The sequence below is a fragment of the Pseudomassariella vexata genome (genome assembly GCF_002105095.1).
Source record: "Pseudomassariella vexata strain CBS 129021 chromosome Unknown BCR38scaffold_6, whole genome shotgun sequence".
Taxonomy (NCBI): domain Eukaryota; kingdom Fungi; phylum Ascomycota; class Sordariomycetes; order Amphisphaeriales; family Pseudomassariaceae; genus Pseudomassariella; species Pseudomassariella vexata.
This window is the reverse complement of record NW_024467961.1, coordinates 119,014-136,573: the sequence shown is the minus strand read 5'-3', so window position 1 is coordinate 136,573 and position 17,560 is coordinate 119,014. Positions and strand designations below refer to the sequence as shown.

The 17,560-nt window shown below is 48.5% G+C and overlaps 5 protein-coding genes across 5 annotated transcripts; 3 read left to right on the top strand and 2 right to left on the bottom strand.

Moving 5' to 3' along the window:
• Nucleotides 1-132: 132 nt before the first annotated feature.
• On the bottom strand, nt 133-1,849 carry BCR38DRAFT_431042 (inositol polyphosphate multikinase). Its single transcript, XM_040860073.1, has one exon. The coding sequence runs from the start codon at nt 1,754-1,756 to the stop codon at nt 623-625; it is 1,134 nt and encodes a 377-aa protein (XP_040715953.1). The 5' UTR covers nt 1,757-1,849; the 3' UTR covers nt 133-622.
• Nucleotides 1,850-4,172: 2,323 nt separating this feature from the next.
• BCR38DRAFT_484279 (Argonaute siRNA chaperone complex subunit Arb1-domain-containing protein) lies at nt 4,173-6,145 on the top strand (the record flags this gene model as incomplete). Its single annotated transcript, XM_040863728.1, has 5 exons — nt 4,173-4,578; nt 4,633-4,696; nt 4,751-4,768; nt 4,821-5,102; nt 5,152-6,145. The coding sequence occupies 5 exons, from the start codon at nt 4,173-4,175 to the stop codon at nt 6,143-6,145; spliced, it is 1,764 nt and encodes a 587-aa protein (XP_040715952.1).
• A 1,896-nt stretch (nt 6,146-8,041) lies between these two features.
• On the top strand, nt 8,042-9,897 carry BCR38DRAFT_523382 (uncharacterized protein; the record flags this gene model as incomplete). The annotated part of the gene is made up of 3 exons (XM_040865257.1): nt 8,042-8,321; nt 8,368-8,689; nt 9,405-9,897. The coding sequence occupies exons 1-3, from the start codon at nt 8,153-8,155 to the stop codon at nt 9,895-9,897; spliced, it is 984 nt and encodes a 327-aa protein (XP_040715951.1). The 5' UTR covers nt 8,042-8,152.
• Nucleotides 9,898-12,826: 2,929 nt separating this feature from the next.
• On the top strand, nt 12,827-14,583 carry BCR38DRAFT_341988 (uncharacterized protein; the record flags this gene model as incomplete). The annotated part of the gene is made up of 2 exons (XM_040855913.1): nt 12,827-13,089; nt 13,143-14,583. The coding sequence occupies 2 exons, from the start codon at nt 12,827-12,829 to the stop codon at nt 14,581-14,583; spliced, it is 1,704 nt and encodes a 567-aa protein (XP_040715950.1).
• A 239-nt stretch (nt 14,584-14,822) lies between these two features.
• BCR38DRAFT_431028 (glucose-repressible protein Grg1) lies at nt 14,823-15,652 on the bottom strand. The gene is made up of 2 exons (XM_040860072.1): nt 15,046-15,652; nt 14,823-14,984 (listed from the first exon to the last, which is right to left on the bottom strand). Exons 1-2 carry the CDS (start codon nt 15,220-15,222, stop codon nt 14,973-14,975), a joined length of 189 nt encoding a protein of 62 aa, XP_040715949.1. The 5' UTR covers nt 15,223-15,652; the 3' UTR covers nt 14,823-14,972.
• Nucleotides 15,653-17,560: the final 1,908 nt, after the last annotated feature.

Sequence of the window (17,560 nt, the reverse complement as noted above, 5' to 3'; positions counted from 1 at the left end):
AGGCCCTTAGCTAACTGGAATGACTCGAGCGGTAGCTTCAAATACAAGGCTCAGCCTTGCATGTGAGGTTGATAGAGTGGGGCAAGGCTGGCGCAGTCCTGCAAGTTGCTAACCTACAAACGTAAAGAAACAGGGGTCAACCCTGAAGCAAAGAGGCTGCATGAAACCGCTGAAATTACAACTGGCAATACTCCATCTTTTTGGAATTCCAACACGCTTTGCGAGTCTTTATGAAGTACGAGGAAGCAATGGTTACGATGCCTACAATTCAATCATGAAGAACTATCAGGAACCGTAAAACTTATCATGGTCATCATGACATACCATCCCTAATCCCTAGTCCCCTTGGACAGGGTTGATCTATGAATGTAACATGCGAGGGGTATTGGGCAAACTCCAGTCGAAAAAACGCCCGTACTGTCTACTTTTCTCTGTACCGTCTTTCCCGTCTCGATGCAATGCGATGTAATCACCCTTGGGCGTGATCTGCTGACGACGCATATGCCGCAGCATCTGGTTTCCGGCTGGCAAATGCCCTTCACCTCTTCCTGCCTGCTTAGTCTCAATGCATTACCCACTTCCCATAATCTTACACGAGATGTCACTATTACAATGAAGCGCCTCATTGCGACATCTCCTCGAACAGCTGAGCTAGACTACGTACGCCGAGAAGGACATTCTCATCTGGACCCTGACCAGGAGTCCATCTTGCGTGCGCAAAATCAATGAGCTTCACACTGTAGATGTGAGGCATGGTCGAGAACTCGTCCAGATCGTCAGAAATGTCTGAGCTGGTCTCGTCTGCTTCTGCGGATTTGGGCTTCTTGGCTTCGCCGATATCATCGCCCATTCCGATCCCGCTATCCACCCTAAGGTTAGCGCGGCCGGACGCTGCTGTTGAAGCCTTTTCGGTTACTGACTCTCTGGCGCTGGCGCTTGTCTCCTCTATGGCCGCGCGGAGGGCCTCGCCATCTCCCTCAAACACGAATAGCAGACTCGACGAGAACATTCGGCTCTCTTCTGACTCAAGCACATCTTGCACTCTGCGTACATCCGAGGCAAATGCGCCGGCGACAATCTTGCCGAGCTCCTCGTCAATGCCGGCAGCCTCGTTGAAGATGAATGTCTTGAGCTTCTCCAGGAGGTTGTTATTGTTGACGGTGAAGCGGCCCCAGTCCTTGTCGTAAATGCGGTAGTCATCCACGTCCAATTCGGATGCATCCGTAGAGCCCTTGTACACACGCATGCCCGCGACGCGGAAGCCGTACTTCATGTGCGTCGTCTCGGTCGCAATCTTGTCGAAGCGATTCCGCTTCTCCAATGGCGCATCATCTGCCCAGAGTCGGATTCCCAGTTTCGCATCCATGATGTTCGGTTTTTTGTAACCGAAGCTCGCGTTCTCCAGTACGACGGCGCGATCGGTCATGATCTTGCGACTCTTACTCGGTATCCACGTCACACCGTCGGTAACGGCGCGCTGGAGCGAGGGCTCGGGAAGGATGACTGGCCGTTCAGCCAAGTGTAGGTGCGACTGGATCTCTTCCTTCTTAGGGGTGGGAATGTCGGCGTTCTCGACGATGGCTGGAATGGCGGCATGGATCATCTCGTCCGTCATGCCCTCACTGAGCGATAGGCTCCCCAGGTACAGAGGCATCAACTCAGAGAAGTCGGGATGTAATGCGTGTGCGGATTCGTAGAAGGTGATCTCCGAAGTGGTGCACGGCTTGATGAACAGCTCGCCGTCGGCATCGCACATTGTGCCCGCACTAAAACCAGGGTCATCAGCATTCAAGATGAAAGAGCGCGCAAGGTGAGGCTGCTCTTACTGTCCGGCGACGGCGTAGTTGTACTCGACGAGGTCTTGCGGCTTGGGCATCTCGCGTTCGCGACTGCGGGTCCGCTTCCCCGTTGGAAATGTCGCGGCCGTAGCGAGCAGCTTGTGCGGGTCCATAGCAAAGACGAGAGCGAATATTTGCTTGATTAATGGCTCTGTTTACCGTATCGTCATATCTAGATGTCCAGGCGAAGTCGAGGTGGTTTGTAGTTGGGCGCCTTGGTTGGGTCGCAAAGGGGGTGGTTAGTCTAAATTGATAGGGTATCGTGTCGGAGTGCGACAAAGGAGAAGGAGGGTCAACTGATGTAACCCCACGAGACAGCCAAAAGCAGCAGATGGCCGATCTAAATAAAGAAGGCAAGGTTGTACATGGGCCTGAAGGTTCAGAGCAGAAAACGCAAACATGGGTGAAAAAAGGTATTGTTACGAAGGTGCACAAAGGAGGGGGGACAGGATCATACTAATATGAACGAGGACGATCCCGAGGGACTGGCGCGTATGGCATTGGAAACAAAAAGTTAAGCAGGCAGAGCAGGGTCACAGTGACACACAGACGGGGAATCGGAAAGGGGACACCTGGACATGGACCGGCGCGAGGGACCATCAATCGCTTCCCGCAAGATGGCGCAGGCGAAAGAAAAAATACCCCAGCTAGAAATCCTTAATCGCAAGCCTCTCTTCGAAGTGGAAAGGCACTCAACGTATTGAAGGACCAGCGAGGGATCTCCGTTGGTCAAGCCACTGCCGCAGGGGGCAGATAACTGGCTGCCAGGGCCTCTTTTAGTGAGGCAAACTGTGTAACCAAGGCCTGTTGGTGACATTCGCATGGCGATTTCCCCCATTTCCCATGCCGGATCAAGCGGCAATTTGCGCACGCAGTGCAGTTACGCAGCTCATAGTGGCGGTTCGCTCGCACAGCCACGCTGGGAGCAGTCTTCCTCGGCCAGTCAATTTCGTCTAAAGAGTAATGAGAGAACCCTGCGGGCGCCACGATGCTAACGTCGTCAAACTAGCTCAAAATGCCCTCCCGTAAATGTGGACTCAGTGCTCTTGAAGTAACCATAAAGGCTGACACTGGAAGTAACTTACCCACTCCTTCTCGCGTCTCTCGCAGCTAGTTTAACGGTCGCCTCAAGCCACCAATGGGTCCAAATAGAGTGAGACATTCTCATCTGCGGCAGAAAAGCAGCATCACAGATCATATGATCGTTGCAAATGCCGAAATATTACCATATCATTCACATTATGAAAATGACTGGTCAAGATAACATATCACGTATCCTGCCTGAAGCCATTCGAGTCGGGTCCCCAGGCCATGCCACAGGGCGATGCGGGTCCTTTCGCTCACCTTGTACGGCAATTCCTAAAGAGAAGTTATCTATGTACGAACAGGATATGTCAAACAACCAGTAGAGTCGACATGTTTTTCCATGGAAATTATTTCTGCTAAATTACTGTTCTTGCGCAGATATCTCTATAAATGTGAATTCGTGAATGGAAATAGGTATAGATGAGAAGTCACGGCCGAAGGGTGCCTGTATCTCCTTACCCAGGCTTTTACTCTAAGGGGATGATGCTCTACGTCCTCAAGCCTGACCACTTAACAGCCTTGCGATCATCCTGCTAAACACTATGAACTGAGAAGAACTGAGAAAAACTGAGAAATTGGGCACGCGGATAATTGAATTCCAGAATGGTGTCATCTTTTGCAATCAACTGCCTTCGTCCGACACCTTGATCCTGGCAGGCTTGGTGTTTGTGACCCGTTTGCTGCCATAGCATCTGATCTCACCCTCCAAACACGAGCAGTAGGTAAGATGTCTCCACGGTACACCCAACTAATTTCAAAACGTTGACACCGTTTCCTTCATCACTCCCTTTGATTCGTTGACTTTCCCATTCATTGTCTAAAGGTCCTCGTATTCTGTCTAAACTTTGCCTCGACCCATCCAAGGTAAGCGCTGCCCTATGCATTCCAATTTCTCAGCCAATCCACCTGCATACGCTCCCTCTACGTTTATGTTGACTCTATCTGGCATCCATTCAAGGTCGCCAGTGTCTCTGATTGGCTTACGCAACGTATCTCGACTCTGTGCCGTGCCTTCCATTCCCTTCACTGCACAACTTCCCTGGACCTTCCATCGCTTACATGCTCGAGGGTTTCCCACAAACAAATCAGCAGCAATAGCTGATGGTATACAAGAGGTATCTGAAACTTCAATCCCTACGAGAGCATGCGTTGTCTCGTTTCACCTAGGGATTGCTTCACAAGGGCGCAATGATGCACGAGGCTAACCAGTGCTGGAAACACAGACGGAGAACATCAAGGTCGAACAAGATGGCGGAGAAAAGTGTGGAGCTTCCGGGAGACTTTCCCTTCATCAAAGTCGATGGCAAGCCTGATGGCACTGCCAACGATGTTGGCAGCGCAGGTCGTTCTATGGGTAGCCATTCCAGCACCGCAGTCACCAAGAGCAAGGTCAATGGCACAGTCGATGGAACCACTGAGACCCATGTAACCGCATCTATTTCATCCGGAGGTGAGAGTAGATCGTCTATCAATGAAGAGTCCGTGAATGCTCATGTTGTTGATGCCGACGCTGCTGGTGTCACCGAGGTTCAAGACGATGACCAACAGGCCGTCGCATCTATCGTGAGTGGCCTATCCGAGTTACCCAATAAAAAGAAGAAAAAGAGAAGCAAGAGACCGGGCAAGTCTACCAGAAAAATAAGCGGCTTCGAACGTAAGTCATGATTCTGCGTTCGGTCCCTTGATGTGCTCTAACGCCTGTCTCCAGCAAATTTTGCCGATGTTCCCGTGACACCCGACGAATACAAGGAGGAGAGAGGAATCTATGCATCGTAGGTGTCACGTTCGAAGCAGAAATGTTGATGAGTTTCGCTAACGGGAAACAGCCACGTCCCTTTCCCCGAGTAAGTTTCTCGAGTGATGGCAGAAATGAAGGCCGTACTCTAATTCCCACAGACGCATTGAGCAGTGCATCCAGCGCTACCGTGCCCGCCGCCGCTGGGATTGCACCCGTAACTTCATCTTCGACAGATACCTGCTTCTCGGTGGGATCGACTCGACACAGCGCCAGTTCACTGGTATGGACACCGATACTATCAAGCTCTCCACTGCCGATGAGATCCGCCAGATGACCGCCAGAGATGTCATCCACTACGGTACTGCTGGCTCCAAATTCTATGATATCGACGACCACGAGCAGTGGGACGTGGACTTCGTAGGCGTTGTGAAGGGCTTCCTGTAGGTGACAAGTGTGTTTCACTATTGTGCGCTACTGACACTGAAGCAGGTCTCGCGAGGTCCCCCAGGTCTGCCCCCGAGGTGGAGACTCCAATGCCAACAACAAGGAAGCGGCGAGCCTGGTTACCAACTTCTTGAACTACATAATGATGCACGATGTCTGCCCCGAATACAAGTCGCAGCTCATGCAGGCCAGGGAAATCTGCCACGTTGCCCCTACCGAAATTCGTCACGCCAATGAGCTCTTCGTAGAGCTACCCGGTTCCTTCAATGCTGCGGCACGATTCCTCTTCTGCGAGGGAGGCATCTACAGACTGAACGAGCCTACGCAGGAGCCGGCTGCCGTTGATAAGACCTCCAAGCCAGATGGTGATATGGAGGAGGATGAGTCTCATGCTGAAGAATCGTACCCGTTCACCCAGTTCATCCGATTCCGCCTAACCGTGTTAGACAAGATCCCAGACCCCAAGTTGAAGGACATTATAACGAAAGGAGAACCTACCCAGATCCGGATCATCAGTACCAAGACAGAAACCTACCAGGTAGTCGACATCGAGCGTATCAAGAAGAGTCACAAGAAGACACTTGAGAAGCTTCTCGACGAGATGGGCTACGGAGGCAAGGTCAAGCCTGCCGGTCTACTCGTCCTCTGTCCGAGCATCATAGAGCATGCATATTCGAACCTCCCTCGCCCCGAAGAAGTCGACTTCAGCAAACACCTAACCGAGTCTTTCTTCATCGATGACGATATGCTCGCTAAGTTTAAGAAGGGCATGAGGATGAAGCTGGTGATTTGCGAGCTGAACATTGGCCTGTCGTTTATCAAGGATTGCATCGATATCACGGTCAGTTTCGACACGTTCCTACCCCAGAGCTTGATGCACGGCTGGAAGGATCCCGTCGAGAACGAAAGACCTGCGCCGTCGGTAGAGAATCCCAATGCGGAGGAGAAGGCCATGGACCCTAGTGTGAAGGAGGAGACTGTCAACTCCGGCGTGGAGACAAAGGCTCTGAGCACTCTCCCCACGGTAGAGAAGGAATAGCCGATTCTGATAGACGAGAATGAAGGTGTGATGAGCTACGACGAGAGACTTGTGCTTTTTGACAAAGTGGTAGCTCTAGTTCTCTGGGACCTAGCCGCGTTGGGGGTTTTAGGGCCAGCTGAATATACCTTGACTGAGAGCTCCGGGGCCCTTGATGAATTTTTGGGAGATGAATCTGGAACATGGGAACCATTGCGATTCGCGAAGGGCGCGTATCACGAGCTCATGACATCCTTAAGATAAACACTGATCTGCCGCCAGGCATATGATGAAACGAGACACTGTTTGATGACACTTCTGAACCAGGCTGCCATGTTTCGATAAGATCATATGCTATGATTTAGCTTGACCTCAATGTCCCCACTGGGGCAGCATCAAAGAGTTAACTAATTACACTTGGTGGTGGCACTCGATCAAACTCTCCAAGATGCTACGGACTTCACCAAGAAATTAACTCTGATGACCATCAGCACAGAACAAAGGCTCGCTTGTGCGCGTCGAAATTAGCATTAGCCGATGAGCTTTCAGATCTTGCACTTTCCGCTGAATCCCCTAGCAAATTAGCGAGAGTGAGTAAATCCAAATCAATCGATGTGAGGTTCAATCGTCGTTGTGAAGTGTGGTTCATGAAGACCGCCAGTTAGATCCCATAGTGTAGCATTTGAATAGGTTCAGACTTACATAGCTTGCTTCCGCGGCAGAGTCTCTTTCCCGTAAGCGAGGAATTCCTCGTTATCAATTCAACGAAACGAGTGATGGAAGGCTTGCTTTTTTTTTCTGTGACAGGAAAACTGAATTGGTGACCACATGCGGTGAGACGGAGTAAAACAGTTGGAGAGAACTGCCGGTAATACAATTGTGTAGGGTGAGAGGCAACATTACGTCATATGCGCTCGGGTACGACAAAGTTAGGGACCATGTTGTGTTGAGCCGCCACACAACTCGCCTTCCCGCCCTGCTCTCTGTAAGTTTATTGCATACTAATGTGTGGAATATTCAAGAATAACAGGATATGCACCGTGATAATTGACTCTCACGGTTTATATCCGGTTATATAGGATACGAGGCTAAGTCGACCGCTAAGTGCTTGTACGTGAGTGTGATGGAGAAAGATTGCGAATAGACACCGTGGAAGCTGAAGTGGGCGTTTGTACATCTGTAGCTACTGTTGGAGTACAAAATTTGCTTGGCTTGTGTTAAGCCTAGTAAAACTTTTGCCGGCATGTTTGTTTAATGGCAAGGATCGCCGTTGGACTTGACACAGCGAAGTTTGCTACCGGACGAAGCTGCCGAGAAGGAAATCGCAATAGGCCGAGTTGTCATCAAAAATGGAGTATCTTACAATGGGCCAGTGCCTGCTCCCTACAAGGCGGCAGGAAATAGAGTATACAACCAGGTCCTCATTGCACTACAGGCCGTACGGATGAACTCTAGAAGCTTGCACGCGGCAGTGCCAGTTGTCCTGGATGCCAACACACTCATTGACATTAGAGACAATGTAGAGAGCAGCAAAGTTGAGTTCACACTCCCTGAAATGGCACATGGCTCATTATTTTGGTACTGGACAAGTGGCTCAAGCTAGTCCGCATAACAATACAGATGGTACTGTGATCGACCACCTTTCACAGGCCGGAACTAAAGAATTACACAGTACTGGGATACTAATATCCTGAGCTCGAAACTAAAACCGTTCTTGAAGCAAATTGGTGGCTCCATCTTTGAAGACTCCATCGAGCTTGAATACATCACTCTGTGGACACCTTGCGCGCTGAATTCCAAAAGCGTATGGGATACGATCTCTGGTCCGTGTTGCCTGCTGTGGCGCAGGAGAACCAGAAAAACGCGTTTTCTTTCAGCGACTCAGAGATCACGTGCAGCGTCATTAACGACTTCTAGGATGTACTGGGGCAGCTGTATATCGATAGCCACGACATGAAGGTAAAGAATTGGATACATAGCCTCGGCATGTAGTGGAGAGCGCAGATATATGGGCTACCGACGGATGCCATGGCTGGTCAAGCGGTGGCAGATATCCTCGAGGGTGAAAGCCTGCACTTCAAGAAGCTGGGCGATTATAGGAGTATTGCTGGTGCGGCAAATATGGCAAGTATTCAGCTGATGAGTAATGAGGCTTGTGCTTTTGCTAGTAGCGCGTCCAGTGTCACTTGGGATCTTGGTCAGTGAACGCCCCCCTTGTTATGTTTGGACCTCACCAATAGCAGACGCAGTGCTTCAAACAATAAATCCGATATTCACTGCTGGAATCAACCATCATCTGTTTCATGGGTTCTCCTATCTATCTGCACCGATTGCTTTGTGGCCGGGGTTTGCTGCTTTCTCGCCGTACAGCGGCAACATTGGCTATGCAGAATCCTGGGCACCACGTACCCTGCTTTGGAATCACGCCAATGAAATCACCAGCTACATCGCATGTATGCACCTCTTGCTCAAATATGGCAAGCCGCAGTATGATGTTGCCTTCTTTGAGCAGAAAAGCTACGTGGGCGCTGGCTGCAACAGCTCTTGGTTCGCGGATAGTGGAACGTGAGTTGTCCCGAAGTTTGAATATGGGCACACTAACAGTCAAGTAGAACGTAAGACTGAAGTTTGAATATCATCGGCCCAAGTTAACTTGATTACCCCAGCGCAGTTGTCGAGAACAAGCGACTTGTGTTGGATTGTGGGCAAATGGTCTTGTATTGAAAGTGTCATTATCTCTGGAGAGTGCTAAACGAAGTGAACGGCGGCCATAAGGGCCTTATATAGACAGTAATGACTGATACCTGTCCCATAGGCAGGACTTGTGTGGTTCGATGGGTGGTGCTCATACTGGCCTATAACGTACGGTGTGTGGCCATATGTCCTTCTAAGACTGGCAGTCTTGATGTAGTAGCCTTGAAGGTCCAACAACTTGCTCCAAACGGTCCGGCTTGTAAATTACTGGCCTTCGAGGGCGACGCTTTTGCCTCGTCGCCACTGCCGGTAATGAAGCTGAAGAACGCGAAAAAGATATTGAATATGGCTCGGGATGGACTGCCTATATTATTGATCGGCGATAGGTTAATAGTCAGGGCATACGGTGTAAGTAATAATGGTGTGGTTTAACGCCATTTTTGAGCGTAAACCTCTTAGTGTTTCGAATCAAACAAAAGCGAATGTATCACATAAACACTCTCCCAGATACTGAAGCAACATAATGTGCTTACGATACCTAGTCGGGATGACATAGTAGCCGGCGTTGCCAAATTGGCACAAATAGGGTCGTTCCTGACAACCAGTATCCGTCGTCTCAGCTCATCAACTATTATCGCATATATGAAGACCTTGATGATTTCCTCTTCGTGGCCGCTTCCCCGGCTACCTTTGCCGTCCCAACTAAAACCAAAGTCGTTGATGTTGAAGTCGACGTGGTTTTGCCGCGGCGCACCAAGAACCAGATTCCCATACTCATCGACTTGTGGACAGGACAGATGACGCCTATCTCTGTCTATACTGAGCTGTCGCCGGGACATATCAAGTTGCATATCAGTCTTGAAATATATCAAGCTACCATGATCACACCCGTGCCACTAATTGTTATACCCATCCATGCCATCAACACCACAACACCTGACATCCCCGTGGCTTCGGTGGTCTTTACTTCAGAGCCAACCAACCAAGAACCTATACTAGCAAATTCAGCGCCGATTTCACTTCCACCACATGCATTCGATAAATCCCAGCAGACCAAGAACTCAAATCCTGGTCATTAAGCGCAGAGTCCTGGGAGTCCACAGCAGACATCAATTCCACTAATACCATTTACACCATGCACAAGGTCACCTTGAATACCCTCATACCCTGGAAAAAACATCATCGAGTTACAAAAAATATCTGGGATTGGAACTTATAGCACATTCATCATACTCTCCGACTGGCATTCCGACGCAGGTGCCATGCTGAGCATTCCGAACTTCGTGGGTAGCTTAGGCTCAGTGTGAATGGGAATAATCTGCCACATTAGGACTAGCTGGCTACTGAGTTCGACATTGGGCCTTGGATCGAAAGGGGAAAGAACATGCTAGAGATAAAATTTGCCACCACATTGTTGAACAGGCTCAGGGTGGCGATGCTGGATCTATATGCGGCTGGTAGTAGGCAAGACCATGGAATTTTGGGGCCGGTCGTAGTGAAGCCGTATAGGAGGCTTGGATATATCTGTAGATGGATTTATAAGTTGATCTTTCCTGGCTAAAATAGGCGATACAGGTACGCCATTCCTGTGCTTTAAGTTTGATCTAATCGCATGCAAAAAGGTGGTCAATACGGTTAGTGTTACAAGTAAGCGTATTAATACAGAAGGTTTAAATACATCTATGATAGATGATGTTACTATTGGAAAATAGTTTCTCGACACTGAGATGGTGAAAGCTAAAAGACACAGAAAAACCAAATAAAGCTCTGCTTCAGCCAGGCCCAAGCAACAAGAGGATGATATCAACACGTGGGACTACTCGTGTAGCGAAGTTTTGATAGGTATATTGTTTTGAGAACTTTTCTAGTGTTTATAACTGAACTTGAATTTACATACCGCATTAAATGTCCGAATTGTTGAATCTGGGAAGAGGTAGTGCCACTTCATTATGTGGCAATGACCCCTCCCTGGCAATTTTTGACAGCTGGGCTTTCTGATTCTCCAACCTCATCCCCGACAAGGCTTGTAACTTTCGAAGTCTGATGTGGCTGTTCCACTCATCCTAGCACACGAAGTATTTCCTTTTTCCATGAAATCATTGCAATACATCATCCCAGAAGATTAATCGGCGACTAAGTCAGAAATCTTTGATCATCCGAATCTTCCCCTGGATCTTGCCCCGAACAGGCTTCTGCATTAACTCCTGGATTATCCATCGAATCTTCATCTAACAATAATATTGACTCAAAATATAAATCCCAATCTTTGTGTAAATATCTTTCCTTATCGTAATCCGAACCATCGATTTCGCAATATAGATTGGCATCACTGGCCAATTAGCTCCTCACCTCTATTTATTGACATGTCTTCAGCCTTTTTAAACTGTATAGTGTACGACTGAGCTATTTATTCTCCGAGAGAAGTGCAGAATTATCCTGTTCTGTGGCTTGTGGTTCTTTGGTTGCTTGGGCTCGATTCGGCTGGGGGGTATGAATGCGACCGTCTCCAGGTTTAGAAATACTTTCTTCAATACTTTATCTAAATATAGGACGTCTAACAGACGCCAAAGCCTATCAATACCGGCATGAATATGGCTCATATTTTCTCGCCCGACGACGACAGTTAAGATGCACAAGGGCTCAATGACCATGGTCGTCCAATATCCAAAGCGAAGAGTTACAGGCCTCTTCTAGGATTCATGTAGCTCTGCTGGCTCAGGTTATCATCCTCATCCTTTCCTTTTATCGAAATAATAAACGATTCAGCGGCTCCTCCTCAACCCAAAGCTTGAGTGACCCGGCCGTCACTTCTTTCTAAATGCATCTTTGTAGCTCCAGTGGCAGTGCCAATGGAAAATGTATAATCTCCTGACGGCTAAATATATTTATACGTTGATGTGCTACAACGAACCATTTCCTCCCAAGCAAAATGGCTCAAGACAATCCATCTGACAAGAAACATCTCAGGAAAATCCCTTTGGTCTCCTATGTTATAGACGTTACTTGTAAGTTCCGCTGCCCATTGGAACCGGTGTGGTCCTCACACACGATACGCCTATTCGGAGGACTTTACGGCATCTGTCAGTGCTTTGTGTTTCCGCCTCAAAAGGCGGGATAAAGATCTTGTCGGAAGATATACTCGTATTATGTTAACGACAAGAAAATAAAGATAAAATATGTCATCAAGTCTTGAGAGATTTATGAGGGGGTTCTAGAAACCATTGGTACAACTCCATACAGCTGAAGTAATATATCTCCAAGTTCATCATCTTATTAGCACTTGTGAAAAAGTGAATTCTGAACGCTTTTGAATATATAGAAATGAGCATTAACTGCTTCTTTTTGTTATTATTTTCTCTTTCTTTGTACTCTTCGAAAAGCAGCCTAGCCCCGATGAAATTTTCAATATCAAATAGAACACAATCATTTAATGCCAGGTTGGCCCAACGGTAGTAGATCCACATTTCTTGTTCATTCAGAACAGTTACTTAACATCTTGAAACAAGATTGGATGTGCCTCGTACGAGCCGAGCAATGAGGAATAAACAGTGGATATCTTATCGTCAAAATTGACCAAGAACAGCAGATGAGACTTAACATGAAGGAGTAAGATGTGGCCGATGGACGTTACATCGTGGGGTATAGAGAGAATGGATATCGAGAACCTTAGCAAGGGCTAATCCCGGTACTGGTGATTGGATTCGGGTTGCTCGACCTGGATCTACTTCCTAGTTACTCAAGTACACCAATCAGAAGCCAGTGCGACCACTGATCGTGGATCTTCACGAGGAACTGTGGGGCGACTCCCTTACTGGCGCATACTGGAACGCCTGCTCGAGACGGATAGTTAGAGCGTTGGCGCTTGGTCTCCAGTTGCTCGGCAATCTTTGTTGCACAATCTTGCTGGACTGGTCCTCATGTTTATTCACCGACGCATCCGACAGGCTGGCAATATAATTTGTTGTGTCACTTTGATTGGGACACCAGATGTACCTATCATCAGCCAAGATGCTTCATATAGTGTTTGTTACTTCGGTGCTCTTTGGTATCGCAACGGCGACGTCGACGGCGACGAGTGATTCGACTACTAGCTGCAAGTGTTTCCCGAGTGATGAATGCTGGCCTTCAACGGGCGAGTGGGATGCACTGAACACCACGGTGAGCGGCCGCCTCATTGCGACCGTTCCCCTTGGTGCGCCATGCCATGATCCAAGTTATGATAAATCGGCATGCGAAGGTTTGCAGGGCGGGTGGCAGTATGAAGAAGTGCAGTATGCTACACCAGACCCCGTAACATCTGCGACTAACACTAATATGAGCTCAGTTTCAACTCTTCGTCATCAATCATGGCACCCTTCTTTGCCAACCAGAGCTGTGATCCATTTCAGCCTCAGTCACAGCCATGCAAACTTGGCAACTATGTCCACTATGCAGTTGACGCAACCGGCCCAGCTGATGTACAGATGGCAATCGCATTTGCGCGGCGGAAGAATATCCGCTTGGTTATTCGCAACACTGGTCATGACTATCTGGGCCGTTCAACGGGAGCCGGGGCTCTGGCAATTTGGACTCATCACCTGAAAAATATTGAGTTCATCGACAACTGGGAAGGCTCGGAATACACAGGCCCGGCCGTCACACTAGGCGCAGGGGTCCAGGGTTTCGAGATCATGGAAGCAGCACGGGACCGGGGACAGATCGTTGTTGGCGGGGAGTGCCCCACGATTGGCATCTCTGGAGGCTATACCCAAGGAGGTGGCCATAGTGCGGTGAGCACTAGTTTCGGTCTTTCTGCCGATAACGTTTTGAACTGGGAAGTGGTCACCGCTGCTGGGGAGTTGATCAATGCCAATGAAACCGAGAACCGGGACATGTTCTGGGCCTTGAATGGCGGCGGTGGAAACACTTACGCGGTTGTTGTGTCCATGACCGTCAAAACTCATCCTGACACTGTGGTTGGTGGTGCCACCTTGTCCTTCTTTGCGACCGACAACTCAGCAGACAAGTTCTACGGCGGTATCCAGGCATTCCATAAGGCTTTGCCGAGAATAGTGGACGCCGGCGCCATGGTCGTTTACTACTTCACCAACACGTTCTTCATGATTTCGCCCGTGAACGCCTACAACAAGACCAAAGACGAGGTTGAGGTCATCATGTCACCGTTCGTGCAGGCTCTGGATTCACTGGATGTGACCTACACTGCGTCCTACAACATGTCTGCAACCTATTATGACCACTACGACACATATTTCGGCCCGCTTCCTCTCGGAAATATTCAAGTCGGCATTGCGCAATATGGTGGGCGGCTCATTCCCCGAGCCGTGGTTTCAAACATTTCCGATACTATGAAGAGCATCGTGGAGCAGGGCGTGACTTGGATTGGTGTAGGCACCAACGTCAACCCCTTCGGAACGACAGAAACCACCTCTGTCCATCCAGCTTGGCGCGAGGCCATCGTCCACGCTACATTGACCACGCCTTGGAACTTTACGGCACCATGGGAAGACATGATTGCGCTACAAGACCTCATGACTGAAAAGATCATGCCGGAGATCGAAGCAGCCACGCCCGGTAGCGGCGCATATGCCAACGAAGGGGACTTTCGGCAGGCGAACTTCCAGGATGCGTTCTGGGGTTCCAACTACCAGAGGCTACTGGATATTAAAAAGAGGTGGGACCCGACTGATTTATTATATGCCACAAAGGGTGTTGGCAGTGAGGCTTGGACTATTTCTGATGATGGAAGGATGTGCGCAACTTTATAATACCGCATATGGACCTTCACAGCCCAATATTTGTTTAGCTCCAGACAAGCACCCAATAGGGATATATTCAACCCGCCCATATGTAAGCCTACCGATTATCATATAACATGCTGAAGGCACAGAGAGAACCCGAAGTTCTACAAATTTTAATGCCTGTAGATTAATACGTATGATGATGTGGGGATTTGGCACAACAGTAGGAAGACCAAGAGTAAGGAGATAATTTCACCAAAACTCAACGTATTTTGTTGTGCGACTGTTTCATTGACTGAGATGTTTGTACTAGAATACGCTCACAGTAGGCTTGACGTGAGAATACATGTCCCAACTATTTTCCTCCGACTAAGTCTCCAAACAAGGATACCAAGGATATGAGTGTAGCTTATTATCTACTTCTTGACCTGCAAATATTGTTAGTAACTGATTCGGATCTAATCAAAATGATAGAATGTGCGGCATTACAGAGTGGGTAGTCTCCTCAACCTTGTCGCCAACAGCATCCTTAGCAGCTGAGGCACGGGTGCCGGTGGAAGCGTTGGAGTCCTTTGCAACCTCCTTGTTACCCTCCTTCGAGACACTGGAGACGCCCTGCTGGACGGTCTCAGAGGCAGAATTGGCGGCGTTCTTGATGGTCTCCATTTTGAAATATAAATTAAGATAAAACTGGTTGTTTATGATGAGGCGAATGCTTTAGATGTATGATGGTGAAGAACCAAGTTGTCCATAATGAAGGAAGGAGCCTCACTTTATAAGTGACAGTGAGACTTCAAGAGTATCAACCTGGAAGGCCTGCCCCTTCATCTGCCCCTCATGTCAGCCCTAAATAAACCTACTACGTAGTTCATCTGCGTAGATCTCCCAATGGTGGGGTATTTCGTGATGCAGTAATGTCTTGGTGCAACCTATTCAGGCAGCCTGGGCAGCGTGAAGCCACAGAAACATGCAGAAACCCCCATTAAGGTTTGACATTTGCCTTAGAGAAATCTCGCTTGTCTCCAAAACCCATAAACCCAAGTTGCCTAGCCTGGAATCCAATGCCCAGTTTTATGGTATTATGACGAAGTATGACGTCCGAAAAGAGAAGTTCCCACGCAAGGCCAAACTCGCCGCGCCGAAGGCGTGGATAGCTTATTCGCCGAGCCAATGAAGCCGCGTCACGCGTCACAGAAGCCTCGAGCGAACAGCCACTAAGCCATACTTTCAATGTGCGCGCATACAAGCGGGTATTCTATTGGAATGCCATCACGATGCTTCGGAAATAAAGGTCCGCCGCATCTACTTACTTGTCATAGCTATTGGGCGAGCTCTTTTGTGAATGACGAGATCGATCTGAACTGCGTGTCATACGCATACCCACATGCGATGTTTATTACATCAGCACATCAAATTAGGACTAAATGTCCATGCTCGCAAATGTGTGGCCCCCACGTGTCTACGTCAGACCTATGACGGAATTCCTCTCTACCTTGCACCGTTACCGTTGCACCTGTCAATCATTCCTGATCTCAGGCATGCGAAATGCATGCAATGATGATGAGCAGCGGCAGGATTCCGATGCTGAAACTCATGCTTTGCCCCTCGACGCCGAATAGATTGAGATAGTGCCTTAGGTTTCGAAGCTAACCTTAGCACCATAGGCGGACGTGAATTAAGCTGTGGAAGTGCTATGTTCGGGTCTTGGTGAAATGGGTGAAATGTTGAAGACCATCGCCTCAGCCCTCACGCATGTAGCCAAGCGGGGATACGGATATGTGGCCGTCTGCACTTGTGTAGTACAAAGCAATGGTTGGTTGTGAGATGAGAGTCATTGGCCTCATGACGCCTCGGCTGGTCTAGACCACAAAGCATGCCTATTATTATTATTTACTAGCTTCTCGAAGGATAGGATTCTCCGATTGAGATGGTAGCGGGGCAGACGCTGTACAAGCGACACCATCAATTCCAGGAGCATAACTCCCGCCAGCTGAGCAAAACAGGAGCCTTAGCACGATGATGAGATGAGAGTATACAATAATGAAGAAGCGATTACCATGAACCATCAATAAAAAGAACACGTACGAGGCATAGTCGCCCCAGGTTGAAAATATAACATGCACCAATGCCAGCATATTGATTCGGGTTGTCTTGATAGAGGAACTGGAGAATGGTCTAAGAGATCGACTAGACTCTTTGGAAGGTGTAGATAGAAATTGTACACATCTCATGATATATGATAGAACAGCCTCGGGGGGAAATCCCTAATTCTGGAAAATGGTACGAGTACTGCGACTACCGTAGTCATAATAAAGACCTTCAAATCGACCACCTCTTCGACGCTAACATGTAACGTCCCACACCACATCCGGGACACCCCCACATGTGGGACACCCAAAAATGCCTCATCAACACCGCTAGTCTCTAACTTCAACCTCTTTTTTCTTTACCAATATCGATTCAATCGTTACGAAATTTTACGTACGTCTTCTTTACACTAATATGAGTCAATATACCGAAGATGATATTTATCGAGCTCTTCAAGCAATAGCTACCGGTCAAAGCCTCCGAAAAGCAGCATATGAGCATGGTGTCCCAAGGTCTACTCTTTCACGACGGATTCAGGGAGCCCAGTCAAGAGATATAGCCTTCGCTGACTACCAGAGGCTCTCTCCAGCCCAGGAATCTCATCTGGCTGAATGGGTTCGAATCCAGGCTGCCCTAGGCCTCCCACCAACCCATCAACAGCTCAAAGACTTCGCCGAGCGTATCCTACAGATCCACGGAGACACCGAACCACTTGGAAAGAACTGGGTCCAGGCTTTTATCAAGAGGAACCCTTCAGTCAAGGTCCAGAGAAGCAGAGCTATCGATTCCCAGCGTATTAATGGAGCCTCAGCTAATGTGATCAGGCAATGGTTCAAATACCTCGCTATCCCTGATATCAAAGCTATTAAGGCCTCGAATCGATACAATATGGATGAAACAGGTATTCTAGAAGGTA

Coding starts and splice junctions, on each gene's coding strand:
- BCR38DRAFT_431042 (XM_040860073.1), bottom strand. CDS start 1,756: ATGTGCGATGCCGACGGCGAGCTGTTCATCAAGCCGTGCACCACTTCG.
- BCR38DRAFT_431028 (XM_040860072.1), bottom strand. CDS start 15,222: ATGGAGACCATCAAGAACGCCGCCAATTCTGCCTCTGAGACCGTCCAG.